Source organism: Pseudopodoces humilis, chromosome 9 (assembly GCF_049639895.1).
Source record: "Pseudopodoces humilis isolate 2021_Gansu_Grassland_sample_001 chromosome 9, ASM4963989v1, whole genome shotgun sequence".
NCBI classification, from domain to species: Eukaryota; Metazoa; Chordata; class Aves; order Passeriformes; family Paridae; genus Pseudopodoces; species Pseudopodoces humilis.
Genome location: NC_142208.1, coordinates 2,689,407 through 2,707,337, shown reverse-complemented (window position 1 = coordinate 2,707,337; position 17,931 = coordinate 2,689,407). Strand labels below are relative to the sequence as shown.

The window sequence follows — 17,931 nt, the reverse complement described above, 5'->3', positions numbered from 1 at the left end:
ATTAAACTGCTGCAATTATGAGCAGAATCCACGGGAGGTCATGGCAGGACCACTCCGAGCGCAGTGAAACCAGGGAGCTCCGAGAGGACTCCCCCCCAAAACCCTTGGAAACGCCCTCCCGGCTTCAGCCCTGGGATCTGAATGCTTTGGGAATGTGACGTGGTGTTGCGGTATTTCACACACTGAAGAGCTGAGCTGCCCTCGAGGGATGCATCCCCAAGGGATGCTGCTGGTTTGCTGGGGCACCCACAAAAATCTGGGGCCCATCCCTCAGCACCCTAGTGGGGGTTTTTGCTGCTCAGACCCCTCCCCAATTACAGTGGATGGTATAAAAGGGACTGACCTGGTTTTAAAAAAATTAATAATACATTACAGTGTAATGTATTAACATCTATTAATGGTGTCCTACCCCTGAAGGGTTCAAGGCCAAGGTTGGTGGACACCATCCACTAGACCAGGCTGTTCCAAGTCCCATCCAACCTGGCCTTGAAGACTTCCAGGGACGAGAGACAGGACAAATGATCGGTTTGGGGCAGTTTCGCACGTGGGAGACCTGTGGGGAAATCGGGCTTCTCTGCGTGTGACATTTTTCGATTTAACTCTCAGCTGCTGGTTCTGGGTTTGACCCTTCCCTGCCCTCTGGGCATGACTCCCATGAGGGGAGTTTGCTCCAAAGGGAAGGGAAAATCCTCCCCACCCCCTGAATCACAGTCCAAATCACCTTGATTTAGAAGAACCAAAATCTTTATTGATCTCACTGTAACAGCAACCACTGGCGAGAGCTTTTCTCCTCCCAAACACCTGCTTGAAGAGACGGTAAAAAACGACAGAAACCCCAAATGGATCCCCTGACTAGCAGAGGAACGCCCCGACGAGGCCAGGCACTCCCTCCCTGCTCAGCCCCAAGCCCGCTTACAAAAGAGAACCGGGAGAAAGTTGCTGGGATGGGGAACGGAGACACAACGAGGTTGGGAAAGGGGGCATTTGGAGAAAAAAAATAAACGACGACAACAAAAAGGTTTCCCTCCAGCTCCTGTCCATTAAGTCAGTTTGTCCTTGGATATGGAGTAATTATTTTTGGCTAGCAGAGCAGGTTTCCCAAAACAAGCAGCTGTGCTGAGGGCGCCAGGTCCCTGCATCCACGGTGGCCGTCCCCGCTCCGCCAAGGATGTCCTCGCCCCCTGCCCCTCCCTCGATCCGAGGGCCTAAACGACCTCCTAGGATCTTGGCTTCAAGGAAAATATATCTATTTATATATAATATATATATTTGTGTGTGTCTTATCACCACCCACCCACACGCATATACATATTGCTACTCGCACTCACTCACTCGTGCGCCTACGGCGGCCGGGCTACCGCGTTCACCTCACCTCCCACGCGAGGGAAAGGATGGGAAAGACAACCCATTCCCTGGGGTTGTGCTTTTGCTTCTTCCTCCCCCACCCCCAAAAAACGAGGGGCAGCCCCCCCCCCCCTTCTTGTGAGAAAAGCAGCTGGAAGATGGGAGCTCGCCACCAGCGCTGCCCCGTGCCGAACACACCTAGAGAAATAAATTACGGGATGGAAAGTGCACAAAGCCTGTGGGATGTGCCCCCTTCCCCAGCACGGGTCCCCCGGGGCTGGGAACCGAGGTGGGGGGCGACCCCGGCGAGGGAGGGAGGATGGATGGAGCAGGCACTCAGGTGGGGGCTGATAAAATGGCACTTGAGAAGGTTGTGGAGCTGGTGATGGCTCCCAACAGGCAGTAAAAAAAAAATCAGAACTGGGGGGCTGGTGGGATTGGGGGGGCACAGCCCGGCACTGCGCGCGGCCTTGCCCAGCGCCGCACGTCAGGAGTCGCACGGAGAGAGGGAGGGAAAATAAATCCCGTGGTGGCCACGCCATGGCAGGCTGGCAAAGGGGAGGTTAACGTGGAAATGCTTTATCCACGACACAGCATGATCCGGCTGGGAGAAATCCCATCCTGAAAACTGAGCAGAGGATGGCATCGATGGCAGCACCCTGCGAGGAGAGCACCCCATCCCTGCGGTGTCTGGCGAGCCCCCACAGCCCCCAGGGACACCCAGTGATTCCTGAGACATCCAATGGTGCCAGAGGGATCTCCCCCCTGTAGGATTCACATTTTAAACGGCTGGGGGGTAAAAAAAAATACCAAAAACCCGAGCACTACAAAGCACTTTCCCAGAGGCACTCGGCCCCAGCCCAGAAAAAGTCATTGGGGGTAAAGTGCCCTATTTAGTACCAAACATAAAAGCAAGGGGGCTTTTATAATATATGGCTACATTGCTGTGAGTCCTGGCTGGTGGGTGGGGGGACACAGCCCCCGGCTGGAGGGCCAAGATGGAAGAAATCCGGGTAGGAGAGATGTGGACACGCTGGCTGATTCCATCAGGGACTACATGGAGCACTGAAGGGAACGGGCTCCCAATGCTGTCCTTTGCTGAATGCCAACACATCCCAGGGAAACTCAAAAAATACCCTCCCCAGGGTGCAAGCAGCTGCATGATTTTAGGAGTGATGTTTCCCCCTCCTCCTGGCAGGGCTGCCCAAATTTTCCAGGAGAAGGGGGCAAAGCGGGTGACACAGCTCCAGAACACACCAAGCTGCTGGCAATGGGAGGTTTGGGTAACAAGAGGGGAATTTTGGGGGTGGGGGGGCACGAAGCATCAGAAGAGGCAACGGGATGTTTTAAAAAGAAGCCTGGTGGGGATCAGGCTGTTAGCCGGGTGGAAGAGGAGGAATAGGGCCGGATCCAGAAGGGATGCTCCATCCGGCACATGCTGGGACCAGTCACGCGCAGAGGGAGAGAAGACAGAGCTGCACTCCCCCCAAAAAAGAGGGGGAGGAGGAGGAGGGCGGGGAGGGGACGCCGGTGGGGGCCGGTGCCACCTCCGCCTCGCCGGGACGGATCCTGCTAAGCCGAATGGGGGGTGCACAGGTCTGGGGAGTCGCTGCCTCTCCGTGGTTCCTGCTCAGATATCCATCTCGAACTGAGCATCGTCCCCTGGCGAGAGGCAAGGAGAGCAGCGTTAGGGGCGTCATCCTCCATCCCAAACCCCTCCTGTCCCGCCCCGGGGGTCCCTTACCCATGGATGGTTTGCCCTCCTGGTGGTTCAAGCTGTTGGCGTCCGCTTTGGGCTCCTCGCCGGCCTCGCCGGGGCTGGTGACGCCGGGAATATTGGGGAGGTGACAAGGCGGGGTCTTGGCCATGGGGGAGTTGCGGCGGTCCAGCAGGAACTTGCGGTCGTAGATGATCCGGGTGCCTGGGTGGGGAGGACGGGAGGAGAGTGGGGGAATCCGGTTCGGCAGCGCTTGTTTGCCGAAGGAGTTTCCCAGCGGGACGGGCGCCCGGGCCAAGGTTCTCCGCCAAAGATCGGCGGGGAGGGCTGGGGGGTGCGCGCCGCCGCTCTGCCCGCTCTTATCTGGGCGCGACAGGCGATAATTCGGCGCTGGCCAAACACCCCGGCGGCAGCTGGGTCCCGGCTGCCCCGGCACAGAGACCTGGCAAACTCACGGCAGGGGTGGGAACGCGTCCCGGGGATGCCGATGGAAGCGGCACCCCGAAATACCACGTGTCCCTGTCCCCTGCACAGGGACGAGGCGTGTCACGACCCCGCGGAGCCGGGGCGGGGTAGGGCCGAGGCACCGAGCCCTCGGTGGCCGCGTCCCACCGGGAGCTTCCTGCCAAGCCGTCCGGGGATCCAGCTGCCGCCCCGCCGGGACCCTCCGCGGCCCCGGAAAAATAATAAACCCCGTCTCCACGCGTGTGCGGCGAGGAGAAAGGGCCATATCAGCGCCATACAGAGGGGATACAGCCTCCGTAGGCACGGTACGCCCGCGACACGCGGCGCTCGGGGTGGCGGGCTGGCCCGGGCGCGCTCCCCCGGAGGGCCCGGCGGGCGCGGCGCTTTTACCTCCCGGCGTGGTGGAGAAGAGCGTCCCGCCGGGGGTGGTGCAGTAGTCGGCGGGGAGCTGCGCGGCGTCGCTGAGGGTGACGGTGCGGGTGGGGATGGCCCGGCTCTGGCTGGGCTGGCGGCCGCCTGCGGACGACATGGCCCCCGCTCGGCGCCGCGCTTTGTCCCCGCCGAGCGGCGCGGGCGGAGCGGCCCCGCCCCGGCCCCGCCCCGGCCCGGCCCCGCCGCCAGGGGGCAGGCGCGGCACCGCGCCGCCCTGCCCGCGCCTCCCACGTGGTCTAGCGGTTAGGATTCCTGGTTTTCACCCAGGCGGCCCGGGTTCGACTCCCGGCGTGGGAAGACCGATTTTTCTTGCTCTTTTTGTTTGTTTGTTTTTTTTTTTGTTGTTGTTGTTTTTTGTTTGTTTTTTTTTTTTTGAGGGGGAGAAGGGAGGAATGGGGGTGGTGTTGATGTTGTCCTGCCGTTCCGTCCTGTCCAGGATTCCTTCTGCCAAAATGTTTCGGCTAGACAGGGCTGAATGAAGTCACTGGGAAACGGAATGCATCTACATATCCCAAACCGGGAAAGGGGTCATAATCCCCATATCCCATACCAGGGAATAGCATTCGTCTCCATATCGCAAACCAGGAAAAGGGCGTGGATCCCTATATCCCAAATAAGGAAACGGCTGAATCCCCTTATGCCAAGCCAGGAAAGGGCATGCATCCCCATATCCCACACAAGGAAAAGACACACGTGCCCATATCCCAAACCAGGGAATAGGATTCATCCCCATATCCCAAACCAGGAAAAACAGCATATCCAACAGCAGGAATGGGGATGCATGCAAATAGATCAGGAAAAGGGATGCATCCCCATTTCCCAAACCCAGAAAGGAGATGAATCCCCATACCCGGTAACAGGAAAGGGGATACATCCCCATATCCCAAACCAGGAATCTACATCTACATCCCCCAAAAGCACCATCCTGAAAAGCTGGGAATCTCACCCCTGAGGGCCATGCCAGCCCCAGCACAGCCTCCCTCCCTCCCCTGGGAACACTGATCCCGCCGGTTATTTTTAGTATCCCTCTCCCAGAGACCAGAGTGGCTGGTTTCTCCCTCCAGCCCTGGATCCCCCGGTCCGAAGCGCATTCCCGGCGGGACCGGCCGCCCGCATGCACAAGAGGATGGGCGAGGCGGTCGCCCGGGTGGCCAGGAAGGTGAACGACACGGTGGAGAACAAAGCGGATTCCCTGGGTAAGCCCGGCGCTCCGTCCCGGCTCCCGCTCGGGGCCCGGACAAGGATCGGGTATCCGGGAGCAGGGCTCTATTTTTCACTGCCACAGTCTAAAAAAAGCTGTTGGCGTTCCCTCCCCGCAGCTCCGGAGAAGAGAAAGGCTCCCCCAAAGGGCCCTCAGTCCCGCAAAGCCAGAGCAGGTTCACAATATCCCATGGGATGTGTCCCTCCTTGCGAGCTGTGGCAGGGGCAGGTTATTCCTCGTGTTGCCTTGTCAGATCTGTGTTTTCCTGCAATTTCCCCATTTACAGCTAATACCCAAGAGTTCATCAAAGGAGAGAGATGAAAGCCACTCGTTTTTATTCCCACCGGATTCCGGGCCCTGGGATATAAACCAGCTTATGCCGGGAGCTGGAGCTTCGTGGCTCGGGCTCTCCACATCCTCCTGAGAGAAAGGTGGGAGGATGGAGCTTGCTCCATCAGCCCCCGCAGTGCCTTTGAGGAGGGGGCAGACAGAGCCCATCCTGGGGCTGGGATGCAGGGTTTCCATCCCCAGCATCTCCTGGGAGGGGAAACAGAAACAACTCAGGACAAAACAAAGCCACGAGGTGAGAAGCACAATCAAATCTTTTTCCCTTCCCCACCGCTCGCCATGGGACAGCCAGCCATGACCGTGAGAAATCCAGCCAGGAGCATGCCCAGGGAAATCCCTGCTCCATCCCAGTCAGAGGAATAAGCATCCCTGCGCTGCTCAGGGAATTAGGGACAAGGGGAGCAGGATGACAGAAGTTATCAGACCCTTGCCTGGGTCTCTCTGTGCGCAGATCTGGCCAACTGCAAACTGATGACCTTCCCCGTTGGAATCTACAAAGCCATGAGGAGCGTCACCGAGGGGATCCATCGCATCTCCCTGGCCAACAACGAGCTCAAGTCCATCACCGGCCGATTCGTCACCACCTTCAGCCAGCTGACAGGTAAGGGACAGCCATTTCCAATCCTCTGGGATACTCCAGGAGCCCCCAGGCTGCTGCAGAGGGGGCAAAGCACCCAAGAATCTCCTCTGAGCTCACAGCTCATTGCGAGCGTTAGTTCAGACCCCCAAAAATCCATTTTCCCGTATACCTTCTGCCCCCTGAAGGACGAGGGTGCTGATTCTGCGCTCACCCAGCCTTCCAAACTGGTATCAGGCTGCTGCGGGGTCACTCATCACCCTCCAGCTCCCTCCAAGGATGGGGCTGAGGATGGACGAGGACAGGAAATGCAGCTTGGGGATAACAACGGGGCATGGCAGAGACGGGGCAATCCAGGCTGTGCTGACTAATTAGTCCTCATCATGAGAAATCGGCGAGAGTTAATCACCGCAGGAGATGGGAGCGATCATCGGCACCACAGGGACACCTCCCTGCGGAGCCCAGAGAATGCAGCCCGAGGCTAATCCGCTAAAAAAGGGCCATGCAAGCATCCAGAGCATCCAGTACCACGGTATTGAACACTGAGGACGGCGCTGGGGATGCTCTGGCAGCTTCTAAAAATCAATTTTGTTCCTCCAACCCCGCAAATGCCACTGTGGTGTGTGCCTGGGGAGGCTTCCCTTGTTCTGGAGCCGGAGCATCATCTGCGAGAACACCCCTAGGCTGGGGAAAGGAAACACGTCGAGCAAAGGAAATCAATTTTCATTTTCTAGACAGCACAACAAGCCCTGAAGGGGAAAAAATGACCTTGTTTCCCAGCAAGGGCTTTGCTCCACCGGTGAACCGATCACTCCGGTGATGAAATGTGCTGGGTCTCAGCAGGAACAGATGCCCCAGGGCTGGGGACAGCCTGAATAAGGCAGGACCTATAAATACCAGGTATTAGCAGGGGCAGGGCTGCTTGTGTGGGTATTTATAGTGCAGAAAGCCCTGTGTCACTGGAGAAGGGCGCTGGGACAGCGGGATTTGGGTTCTGTCCCCAGAAGTGTGGCCCCACAGGAGCTCATTTCTGGGGCAGGAAGGCAGCACGGACGGGCAAACTGTGAAAAATAGATATTTTTCACATCTAAAGACTTTTCATCCACCATTCCTTTATTCCTCAGAAGGGCTTCAGGCACATGAATATAGAGAGCTAGCATTAAGCCATGACAAATGTCCATTGGGGAGGAAATTTCACTGACTCGATGAGGAACTATTCCTTATTTTTTTTACAGATCCTGCTTGCAAAAGGCTGCTCAATTTCATTAGGAAAGCCTGAGGAAGCCAACAAAAACATCACTCCTAAATGTGGTATTCCCAGCAGGCAAAACTAGAACGTCAACCACGGAAAACAGCGAAAAAAGAAAAAAAAAAAAAGCTCAATTTTTGGAGCTGGAATCCCACTGGTGGCTGTAAATCAAGCCGTGCATTAATTATTTTTTTCCCATCTTTTTCCCTTCATCTCACAACCTCTTTTCTTTCTTCCCAGAGCTCAACCTGGCAGGGAATTACCTGCACCGCCTGCCTGAGGAAATCACCTCCCTGCTGCACCTCCGGGCCATCGACCTCTCCCGCAACAGATTCCGGCGTTTCCCAGAGCCCCTGGCCACCATCCCCGCCCTGGAGACCATCGACCTGGAAGAGAACGAGATTGCAGGTGAGGAGGAGCTTTTTCCCACTGGAAGAAAGGTGATTTAGCATCACCCCTTGGGGTGATGCTGAATAATCAGAGAATAATCATGCTTAGCCATTTGGCCTTCCCGGTGTTTTCATCGCTTCCAAGGGAAAAGTCTGGCACTTCCAGCTGGGCTGACCCAGAATCCACAGATTTTGTTAAAAAACAGAGCTAATTGCAGAGCCCAGTCCCCCTCTCCTTACTGCCAGCCTAAGCAAGGACATGAGCCCACCTGAACATTTCCCAGAGCAAACAGGAGCTGTTTAACACTACAAAATCCCCTAAAAATTGAATTAAAGGAATGATAAGAGACGCTCATCCCTCAGCCTTGCAGAGGTAGGAAAATCTTTTCATGTGCAAAAAGCTGAAGGCTTTGGAGTCTCCAAAAGCTGGGCAAAAGGGGCAGCTGTTGTACACAGATAAAAAGGGATTTATTTAGGAGGCAGCTTTCAAAGAGCCCGGGCTGGAGCATCCCACAGCCCCCACGGACCCCCAGGGAGGCGAATTTCGGAGTCCACTCAATTTTGCTGTTTTATCTGGGATGGCTTCAGCTGCTGCTGGGAAAGCTGCTCCCTGCAACACGAGGTTTATTGGCAGCCTCACATCAGCTGCTCCCCGGCTGTGCCTCGTAGAAACACTGGAATTAAAAACTGCTTCCACAGGAGCCAGAGAAAGACACGGTTTTTATTCACCCTCTTTTTCTCTCTTGCCTCCCGGAGAGAGCTGTCTCACTTTTAGCTCCTTCCATCACTTTTTGAGTTTAATTGGCTGATTTCAATCCGACCTGGTCTCCAAACAGCATTTTCCCTGCTTGTTTTGTGCAAGCAGGATGCTGGAAGGAGGGAACGCAGCTTTTTGGTGCCTAAAAAGCAGGGAGGAAAGGTTGCATCCAGGATTGCACCCAGCTGGATTGATGCTGGGTTGGGAGGAGAACCGGGCTGCCAGGTTTGCTCACCTCCCACCAGGCTCCTCTCGGCTGGGAGGTGTCCTCCAGGTGTTGGGGAAAACAAAAGCAGAAGAAAATTTAACAATTTCAAGCCAAAATGTTGTAGGGATACGTCCTAGTGGTGCACACGACGCTGTCTGGCTGCAGAAATGGGTGATGTGAGCTTATTTTACACAGTTTCTGGAAAAGGAAGAGGTAGAAACCGGAAAGCCAGGGGGGTTTCAGCCCATTTTTTACGAGGAAACAAAAATCTGGGAAATCACATTGCTCCTACCAGCCCTTCCCAAACAAGTCCCAGGCTCCCCTGCACCTGAGCTTGTGTTTGTAAGGTTGCAGATCCCTTGGTTTGTGGTGCTGTGCCTATGTTGGTTCTGCCTGTCCTCCTCTGCCATCCCAGGGATGCTGGAGAGGCTCCTGCCAGGGCTGCAAACACGATTTAAAAGCTCCTGCTGAAAGGGCTGAGTGACCTCCTAAGATACATTGACATATTGAGCTGGAGGTGGTTGGTAGGTAATGTTTTCCATAGGGAAACAGGAGTGAAAAGAGATTAATTAATGCCTGCCTGGAGGCTGTGGGCTCTGTGAAAGGAGACATTTAGTGCCACAAGCCACCCTTTTCATCTAAATAAGCTCTTCACCCTGGCCTGTAATTATGTGTATATTACTGTCAGTGCTTTTAACTCTTTCCCTGATAATTAGAGTTATATCAAATCAGCATTTTAAGCTCCACCAATCCATGGGGATGTTTTGGTGCCTGAAGCTTCAGCTTCTCTTTCCCTTATTCCTTGATTAATGGTTTAATAGGGATGATGTTGAGACTGCTGCCAAGGCTGGGGAGGTCACTGCTGGGGGCAACTGTGGTTAATTTTGTCCTCCTGAGAATGTGGAGATGGGATAAAGGGGGATGGTTTCAAACTCAAAGTAGGGTTAGATGGGATATTGGGAAGAAATTCTTCCCTTTGAGGGTGATGAGACACTGACACAGAGATGCTGTGGGTTCCTGCAAGTGTCCAAGGCCAGGCTGGAGAGGGCTTACAGCAACCTGGGATAGTGGAAGGAGTCCCTGCCTCCATCCAGGGATGAGCATTAAGGTCCCTTCCAACCCAGAGCATCCCACTTATTGTCACATTCTGCTTTAATCACGTAAAAGCCTTTTCCCTCCCTGTTTTCTGCTTGACTGGTGGAGCCAGCATGAATAATTCAGGCTGAAATGCAAGTGCCTCATCCATGGGGAAGGCAACAAGTGATGCTTTGGGTGGTTTTTAGAGGAATTTGTGGCTCTCAGGGCACAACCCTACAGGCTGCATTGTGTGCCCTGCCTGTCCCTTCATGCCAGAGGTGAGTCACTGCTCCTTACCTGGAACTCAGGTGTAGAGCTGACCTGGGAAGGTCTTGGTCCCCAAAACACTTTACTAAACTCCCTAATTTAAGCAAAATGAGTGAAAGCACTTTAAACTTTATCATGCTGCCTAAGAGGATGATTAAACTTCTTATTCTCCACTTCACTAGACGATGATTAAATAGGAAGATCTATGAAAAAAAATAAATATTACTTTTGTGCTTCAAGGGAAAAAAAAAAAAAACAAAAGCCAAGCAAAATGATACAGGGGAATAGCAGTGAACAAATCCACCATGAAGAAGAGTTATTAAAAAAATTCATGTGAAGCTCTGCCTGATGAGATGTGCACTCCTAGGGAATTTGTGTATGGAAAATAGCACTGTTTTCTGGAGGCAAAAGAGGGGGAAAAAAACAAAGGCATTGAAGTGTTTGAGTCTTTTTCTAGCATAAAATAAGTTTCATGGTTTTAAAATCACATAATCATCTACCAGACACAATTACAACACTGCAGTTCTGCTCCAGGTGCTGGCAGAAGAAACAGGAGCTGGGAAATAAAAGGCTCTTGTGATTTCGGCATCCAAATGAAAAAGGAATTGGTTTAGGTAAATCAGACAGGTGGGCTTTGCAAGCCCAAAATATTGTGAATTGTAGCAAAACCTATCACCTTTTAATGAGCTTAATGGGTTAGGTTTTCATATCAGTCTCCTCCCTCAGCTCTCAGTGAATTCACATTGGGATCATCCAGCTGAGCTGCACCCTTTTTTTTTTTAATACAAAGTTTGTTAATGCAATGTTTTCTAAAGGACAGCACCCAAATCCATGGAAATTGCAAAATAGAAGGGTGCCTGTTGATGGCTGAGAGCCATTTTGCAGCCTGTCCAACAAGGGCAAAGACCACTTGTTCTCCTGTCAGCTTGGAGAGGGCTCCTGGGCATTGCAACACCAGGGATAAAATCAGGGAATAAGTCCTTGAATCCCAATTTAGTGTCCCAGCAGGACTGGGAGAACTGAAGGGCAGTGCCCACGTTGGATATCTTGGTGTCTGCACCTTGCTGACACATTCCATAGAATCACAGGATCATTTAGGTTGGAAAAGACCATCGAGTCCAACCGATAACCATTTGCCTGAGCAGATGGATAAATGAATATTTCACCGCCTTCCTGCTTTGATCAAAGCAGATCATCAAGAGGAGCTTTCATCCCTTCCACCCCTCCAGGACAGATTCTCACCTCCATGCTCTCTTTCCAGAGGTGCCCATGGATAAATTGGCCTCCATGGCGTTGCTGCGGAGCCTCAACCTGCGGGCGAACCCCGTCGGCCCCGAGGTGCGGCTGCTGGTCCGGCCCCTCGTTCCCTTCGACCTGCTGCTGTCTCCAGAGGAGCCCATCCCTAAAGCCTGACAGGATCCCAGGGTGCCCGAGCTGTCCCAAGAGTGATCCCACGAGAGTGGTTTGGCTTAGGTCAGTCCCTGCTATGCCCCTGTTTCTGTCCCAAACCCGAGCGAGTGCCTCGATTTTCCTAAATTAAAAGCAAGCAGCGGGGCTCCCCCGTGAAGGGATGGCTCTGCCAAGTCCCAAGCCAGGCAATCTCCTGCTTATGTGTTTTTGGAGATGCAGAGGAGCTGCAAGAGGAGCTGGGGGGAGATCTGGATGTTCACCCTCCCAGCTGGGCTCTGGTGGGGAGCAGCTGAGATAGTGGAGGGCATCCCTGTGGCTGTAAGGGTTCTCCCTGGAATTGCTGACGTGGTGGTGTGCCAAGTGCCTGATTAAATGCTTTCCTGTTTCATCAGGGGGTTTGTATCTGATTAAATTCGAATTACCAGTCTTGTCCTTAAAGAAACCCCTTCTCACTGCTGCTCACTGCAGCCTCCAGCTGGATTCTCACAGACCCAAGCAGTATTTCCCCGGAAAAATCCTTGTTTTCCAAGGAATTCTTGTTCCCTTCTAGTTTTTTCACCGTGGAAACCAGTGCCACCCAATGCCAGTGGGTCCCCACAGGCTGCTCACCCCGTGGGTGTCCCCAGAAGTGTGCATCCACCTCTCGGGTGCTGTAGTTCCTCGAGCTGTGCTGATTCCCTTCCCAGGAATAAATGTCCTGGAGAAAGTGGCTTCTCAGTGGCAGGGAGACCACTTCCAAGCACACCCATGTCCCTTAGCAGTTGGCTGCCTGCAAAAAAAACCTCAAAAAACTCCTGGGAGAAACCCCAGGTGTTATCTCAAAACGCCTTGTTTAAACATCTCCCTTGTTTGTTCCTTTGGGTATTTAACGGGCAAACACTTCCCAATGCTCCGTGCGGGCTGGGGACCGCCAGGAATTGTAAATCCTGTAAACATTTAACTTCTAGGCTTGCCAAACTTTGGTAAAAGATTATGGTAAGAGATGCTGGGCGTGCTGGAGGAGCTGGGGTTAAGTGAGGCAGCCTGGAGCCAGGACCAGCATCCCTAAACATCGTGTTGCTTTTCCCTGCGTATGGATTCATGGATGTGGGATCTCCCCACTCGTCTTGGGGCTCCTGGCATATTTTCCTCCCGGGATGGACAGTGGAGCTGCCGGGGACACCGGCCATCAGCTGCCAGCATCAGTGTGGGGACCTCGGCGGCAGCGAGGGGACAGAGACCCGGACTCTCCCTAGGGACCGAACCTTCTCCCTTCCCTCTCCTTGCCCCGCGTGGGCTGCCCGCCCCCGCGCTGCCTCATCCGCGAGGGGCTGCGTGCGGGTCCCCCGGTATCCATGGCGATGGGAGGCTGTTTCCCCCCGCGCCCCCTCCCCTTCTCCGCTGCAGCCGGCGAGCAGCCGCAACCGGAGCGGCGGCACCGGAGCTCCGGAGCGGGCGGGAGGGAGGGACGGGGGCGAGCTGCGCCCTCTCCCCGGGCAGCCGATCGCCTCCGGCGGTAGCTCCTGCACGGCAGCGATGCAGCCCCCGGAGCCGGGTCGGGCCGGAGGAGGTGAGTGCCAAGAGCTGATTGATTTTATCCCCCAAAAAAGCTATCCACCCCTCATCCCCCTATTCCATCAGACCAGCCTTTCCCTGCGGTGGTTTCCCACAGCCAGGAAAGGAGGCGGGTGGTCCATCGCCCCCTGTCCGGTCCCCCTCATCCCCCTGTCACCACGTCCGAGATGTCAGTGCTGAACTGAGGACACCTGCATCCATCCATCCATCCATCCATCCATCCATCCATCCATCCATCCATCCATCCAGCACCAACCCGGGTGCTCAGCAGCCCCTTATTTTCCTTTCCCCATCTTCCACCTGGCTTTTAAAACCACCTCCAAATCCATAGGACACTAACCTCCTGCTCATGCTGCACTGCAGCCCCAAAAGATAAAGTCCAGTGAAGTTTTAGGCTTAATGTCACAGGTTTTGAGTAATCTCATCACAGTCTCTGTTATTATTCCTGCTTACAAAGCTGGTTCACGTATCTGATAGAATCTTGCCCCCCCTGATCCCGCTACTCCCTTGCCTCTCCAAGAGGCTCCTTCTCCTGTGTGGGCTGCACCCCCAGCGCCTTTCTGAATCCCCACTGGGAATGTGTTGCCCAAATCCTGAACCCAGGACTGGGGTGTTAGGGGCTGAATAGGGCCGGAATCCTGAGGAAGCCAGTGGTCCCTGTGGCTCGGAAAAGCATCTCGGCTAGCGAGCTGAGCACCAGGCACAGGGATAGGGGGGATGCTCCAGCTGCCCATCACACAGCGGCTTTGCAGGGCTGTCCTACAGGCGCTTAAAGCTAAAATGTGCCTTTCCTCGCCTCACCACTGCAGCCTGGATTCTCCCGGAGTCAGTCCCGTCACCGCTGCAGGCAGCTCCTGCCCACGCCCGGCATCCTCCCGCATCCCTGCCTGCGTGCGGCTGGGGAAGCCCGAGGGTGGGAGCTGCGGAGCCCCGTTCCATCCGTAGTGACAAAATTCCACCCCCGCGCCTCCATCAGAAGCTCCCAGCTAATGATCAGAATGACAACTCTCGCTTTAGATGGGAGGGGAGGGTGTCCTCTGCCCCAGTCCCTTTCTCCTGGTTATTGCGGCTTCGTTGGGGAAACAAGATTTTGGGGAATATGGAATTGTAAACCTTGGAAGCAGAAGGAGAAGCAGCGGGGGCAGGGATGCTCCCAGGCCAGCCCGGACACAGCTCCCATAAGGCCAGAGCATTGGAGTGTCAGGATGTGGATTTGTCTTCCTTCCATCATCCCTAAAGAGATCAGGGTATCTTCTGGGCTGCTCACCAAAAAGAACGATGCAAATAATAATGATATCAAGTAATAACGATATCAAACAATAATTATATCAAATAATAATGATATCAGTGATATCAAACCATAACGGTGTTAAAATAATAATTCAGCCAAGGTGCTGCAGAAGCTTGAGTTGTGTAACCCAAGGAGGAGGAGACTTGTTGGGGCACAAAGATGAGTCCAGCAGGACATGTCCCAGCCAGTCTGGGCACTGGAATAAATATGAAAACCCACCTCTGGAGGCATTAAGAAATGAAGGGAATAATTGCTTTATTCTCTCCTGGCTTCATTTTCCTGCCTTGCCTTCCCCAGGCCCTTCCTATGGCACCTGGTGGCCCAACTCCAGTGCCAGCCACCTCCTGAGGGAGAACTACACCTTCCTGGCGTACTACCAGCATTCCTCCCCTGTGGCCCTCATGTTCATCCTGGCCTACACCTTCATCTTCCTCATGTGCGTGATCGGCAACGTCCTGGTGTGCTTTGTCGTGGTGAAGAACCGCCAGATGCGCACGGTCACCAACATGTTCCTCCTCAACCTGGCCATCAGCGACCTGCTGGTGGGCATCTTCTGCATGCCCACCACCCTGGTGGACAACCTCATCACAGGTGAGCAGGGCAGAGGAAGGGGAGAGACGCGAGGAACGGAGAGAAAGCGTCCCCCATGCATGACTGGGAAACATCCTTTCTTTTTCTGGGGTTTTTTTTTTTGAGGTTTTGGCCATTTGTGGTAAAATAAGTTTGACCCTAATGTTGCATTTGCATATTTGTTTGAAGTTCAGCCGTTCTTCACCAAGCAACGCTGAAAAAAACCTCCTATTCTTCCTGCATCCACCTTCTCCCGTGCTGGCTCAGCTCTGCCTGTTGACCTTTCCAGAGATAAGGGAGTTGGGAGGGATCAGCTGCAGCAGTGGCCAGGCCATGGGGCAGGGTTTGTATTTATTGATTATGGGGTGTGATCTATTTATTGCCTTGATATTGGGGTCACGAAACAAGATGTAAGTCCTTCTGATTAAGGATCCCAAAGCTGGTAGGAAAAATGACAGCCTCCACGTTCCTTGAGTTTCTAAGTGTAATGTGTGTCTTTTTTACCAATCTTGGGGTTCTTCTTCAAGGATCTATGCTGCTAAAGGCTATCTCCACACAAGCCCCCTGTTAGGAGCACGACTTGGCATCCCCCAGCAACAACACAGTGGGTGGAGACACCTGAAGGGAGCTGGGTGAGCCAGAGGCACCTACAGCCTCCATGGTGTCCCCTCACAGGTTGGCCCTTTGACAACACCATGTGCAAAATGAGCGGCCTGGTGCAGGGCATGTCCGTCTCTGCCTCCGTTTTCACGCTGGTCGCCATCGCTGTGGAGAGGTACGTCGGCATGGGAACGTGGGGATGTGGGGACCAGGCAATCTCCAGCAGGTCCAGGTGCCCTGTGCGGCTCCCATTGCGAGAAAACTCCTGGGAATGTCAGGAACTTGTCACAGCTCTCCAGGGAGACCACAAAGCTGTCCATGGGGTATTCCAGCAAGGTGTCCTTCCCCACGCTGGGCTGAAGACACCAACCTATCTCTTCCACCAAAAGACACGCGTAAAGAGCAACCTACCACCCCCTCCATTCCCACCTCTGGGTCCTGGCCGCCCTCCTTCCCCAGTGATGTCCCCACCAGGTGCCCAAAGCCACCACCATCTGTTCTCCCACAGGTTTCGCTGCATTGTCCACCCCTTCCGGCAGAAGCTGACGCTGAGGAAAGCCCTGCTGACCATCGCCATCATCTGGGTGCTGGCCCTGCTCATCATGTGCCCCGCTGCCGTCACCCTGACTGTCACCAGGGAGGAGCACCACTTCATGGTGGACACCTACAACAACTCCTACCCTCTCTACTCCTGTTGGGAGGCCTGGCCCGAGACGGAGATGAGGAGGATCTACACCATCGTCCTCTTCTCCCACATCTACGTGGCTCCCCTCGTCCTCATCGTCATCATGTACGCCCGCATCGCCTTCAAGCTCTTCAAGTCGGTGGCGCCTGCCCACAGTGGAGAGGAGCCAGAGGGCAGGAGGATCTCCCGGAGGAAGGCCAAGGTCATCAATATGCTCATCATTGTTGCCCTCTTCTTCACCATCTCCTGGCTGCCCCTCTGGACACTGATGCTGCTGACTGACTACGGGCGGCTGAGCGAGGGCCAGCTCCGCCTGCTCGCCGTCTACATCTACCCATTCGCCCACTGGTTGGCCTTCTTCAACAGCAGTGCCAACCCCATCATCTACGGCTACTTCAATGAGAACTTCCGGCGGGGCTTCCAGGAGGTCTTCAGGGCCCCCCTCTGCTCGCTCCGCTGCCAGCGCAGGCCCTACGCCCCCCGGAGCCACGGCCGCGGGACCCTCTTTGGCACCCGCAACCGCATCTTCACCCAGGCGCGAAACAGCGACTCGCCGGCCATGTCCGAGTCGGGGCCGCTGGCCCCGCGCCGCGCTGGCGTCCCAGCGTGGGACAGCTAAGGAGCCATGGTCACCAAACCACTCTGGACCAAGGGCTTGCAGGGTGGGGAGTGGGGATTTGCCCTGTTGTGGCCCTGAGACATCAAAATAAAGGTGTGTCCTACTGATGCCTTGTGCATGGCTTGGCTCTTCCACTTCCTGCACGGCACCATCCAGAGGGCCCTCAGCCAAGCCCCCTGGCACCACAGGCCCCTGGTCCCTGCCAGAACCCCCCTTACCCAGCCCCAGTCCAGGCATGGGGCCAGGGAATGCAGGGATTCAGGGAGAATGGGCCGTTCTGTGCCGTGCTTGGCCATGCCACCGAGAGGCATGCAGCACCATGCTGTGCCGTGCCAAGCCATGCCACGCCATGCCAAACCACATTGCCATGGCCATGCCAGGCAATTGTGCCTGGATTGCGCTGGTCCATGCTACCCATGCTATGGTGGCCATAGGGAATGGACCCTTCCATGGCTATTCCATGGATGGGCGATGCTGAGGCCATCCCATGCTGCTGTGGCCATGCTGGACCAAGCTGGGCTGGACCATGCCATCCCATGTTATTGTGTCCCTGCCAGAGCAAGCCATGCCACGCAGGACAATGTCACTCCTTCCATCTGTGGCCATTCTGGACCACATCCCACCATTCCGCAGTGGCCATGCCACGCAGGACCAAGCCAGTCCATGCCACCCCATGCTGTTGCACCTGTGCTGGGTAGAATCGTGCCATGCCCGATTGTGCCATCCCACCCTTCTGTGGCCACTCCAGGCAGGATTACGCCATGCTGGACCACGCCACCGCTTGCTACGGGGGCCATGCTGAGCTATGCTGGGCTAGGACCGTGCTGTGCCGGTCCATGCCAGCCCATGCTGTTGTGGCCACGGCAAGCAGGACCCTTACATGTGGGAAGAACCATTCCCAGCTGAGAAGGGCCATTCCAAGCCAGGCAGGACCATTCCCAGCCATGAAGAACCATTCCAAGCCGTGCAGGGCCATTCCCAGCCAGGAAGAACCATTTCAAGCTGGGAAGAACCATTCCAAGGCAGGAAGACCCATTCCCAGCCAGGAAGAAGCATTCCAAGCCAGGCAGGACCATTCCCAGCCAGGAAGAACCATTCCAAGCCGTGAAGGGCCATTCCAAGCCAGGAAGAAGCATTCCAAGCCAGGCAGGACCATTCCCAGCCAGGAAGA

The 17,931-nt window shown here is 55.0% G+C and overlaps 3 protein-coding genes and 1 non-coding gene across 6 annotated transcripts; 3 read left to right on the top strand and 1 right to left on the bottom strand.

The window, feature by feature from the left end:
- Nucleotides 1-726: 726 nt before the first annotated feature.
- EIF4EBP2 (eukaryotic translation initiation factor 4E binding protein 2) lies at nt 727-4,088 on the bottom strand. Its single transcript, XM_005533100.3, has 3 exons — nt 3,917-4,088; nt 3,089-3,265; nt 727-3,006 (listed from the first exon to the last, which is right to left on the bottom strand). Exons 1-3 carry the CDS (start codon nt 4,053-4,055, stop codon nt 2,975-2,977), a joined length of 348 nt encoding a protein of 115 aa, XP_005533157.1. The 5' UTR covers nt 4,056-4,088; the 3' UTR covers nt 727-2,974.
- Nucleotides 4,089-4,183: 95 nt separating this feature from the next.
- Nucleotides 4,184-4,255, top strand: TRNAE-UUC (transfer RNA glutamic acid (anticodon UUC)). Its single transcript has one exon. It is a non-coding gene; the product is annotated as a tRNA-Glu (tRNA).
- A 739-nt stretch (nt 4,256-4,994) lies between these two features.
- On the top strand, nt 4,995-11,829 carry LRRC20 (leucine rich repeat containing 20). Its single transcript, XM_005533118.3, has 4 exons — nt 4,995-5,154; nt 5,959-6,108; nt 7,574-7,741; nt 11,293-11,829. The coding sequence occupies exons 1-4, from the start codon at nt 5,073-5,075 to the stop codon at nt 11,442-11,444; spliced, it is 552 nt and encodes a 183-aa protein (XP_005533175.1). The 5' UTR covers nt 4,995-5,072; the 3' UTR covers nt 11,445-11,829.
- A 2,772-nt stretch (nt 11,830-14,601) lies between these two features.
- NPFFR1 (neuropeptide FF receptor 1) lies at nt 14,602-16,867 on the top strand. Of its 3 annotated transcripts, XM_014261644.2 has the most exons (3): nt 14,602-14,877; nt 15,532-15,631; nt 15,965-16,867. In XM_014261644.2, the coding sequence occupies exons 1-3, from the start codon at nt 14,688-14,690 to the stop codon at nt 16,758-16,760; spliced, it is 1,086 nt and encodes a 361-aa protein (XP_014117119.2). In that variant the 5' UTR covers nt 14,602-14,687; the 3' UTR covers nt 16,761-16,867. The 3 variants fall into 3 exon arrangements, with proteins under 3 accessions (XP_014117119.2, XP_087915903.1, XP_087915904.1); XM_088059777.1 differs by having other exon boundaries at nt 15,532-16,867; XM_088059778.1 differs by lacking the exon at nt 14,602-14,877 and adding an exon at nt 15,084-15,199 and having other exon boundaries at nt 15,532-16,867.
- The last annotated feature ends 1,064 nt before the right edge of the window (nt 16,868-17,931 follow it).

Excerpts from the sequence above, each read along its gene's own strand:
- EIF4EBP2 (XM_005533100.3), bottom strand. The coding sequence starts at position 4,055 with ATGTCGTCCGCAGGCGGCCGCCAGCCCAGCCAGAGCCGGGCCATCCCC. Across the intron at positions 3,266-3,916 it reads CTTCTCCACCACGCCGGGAG|GCACCCGGATCATCTACGAC; the intron begins GTAAAAGCGCCG and ends CTCCCCACCCAG. Across the intron at positions 3,007-3,088 it reads GGAGGGCAAACCATCCATGG|GGGACGATGCTCAGTTCGAG; the intron begins GTAAGGGACCCC and ends GCCTCTCGCCAG.
- LRRC20 (XM_005533118.3), top strand. The coding sequence starts at position 5,073 with ATGCACAAGAGGATGGGCGAGGCGGTCGCCCGGGTGGCCAGGAAGGTG. Across the intron at positions 5,155-5,958 it reads GAACAAAGCGGATTCCCTGG|ATCTGGCCAACTGCAAACTG; the intron begins GTAAGCCCGGCG and ends CTCTGTGCGCAG. Across the intron at positions 6,109-7,573 it reads CACCTTCAGCCAGCTGACAG|AGCTCAACCTGGCAGGGAAT; the intron begins GTAAGGGACAGC and ends CTTTCTTCCCAG.
- NPFFR1 (XM_088059777.1), top strand. The coding sequence starts at position 14,688 with ATGTTCATCCTGGCCTACACCTTCATCTTCCTCATGTGCGTGATCGGC. Across the intron at positions 14,878-15,531 it reads GGTGGACAACCTCATCACAG|GTTGGCCCTTTGACAACACC; the intron begins GTGAGCAGGGCA and ends GTCCCCTCACAG.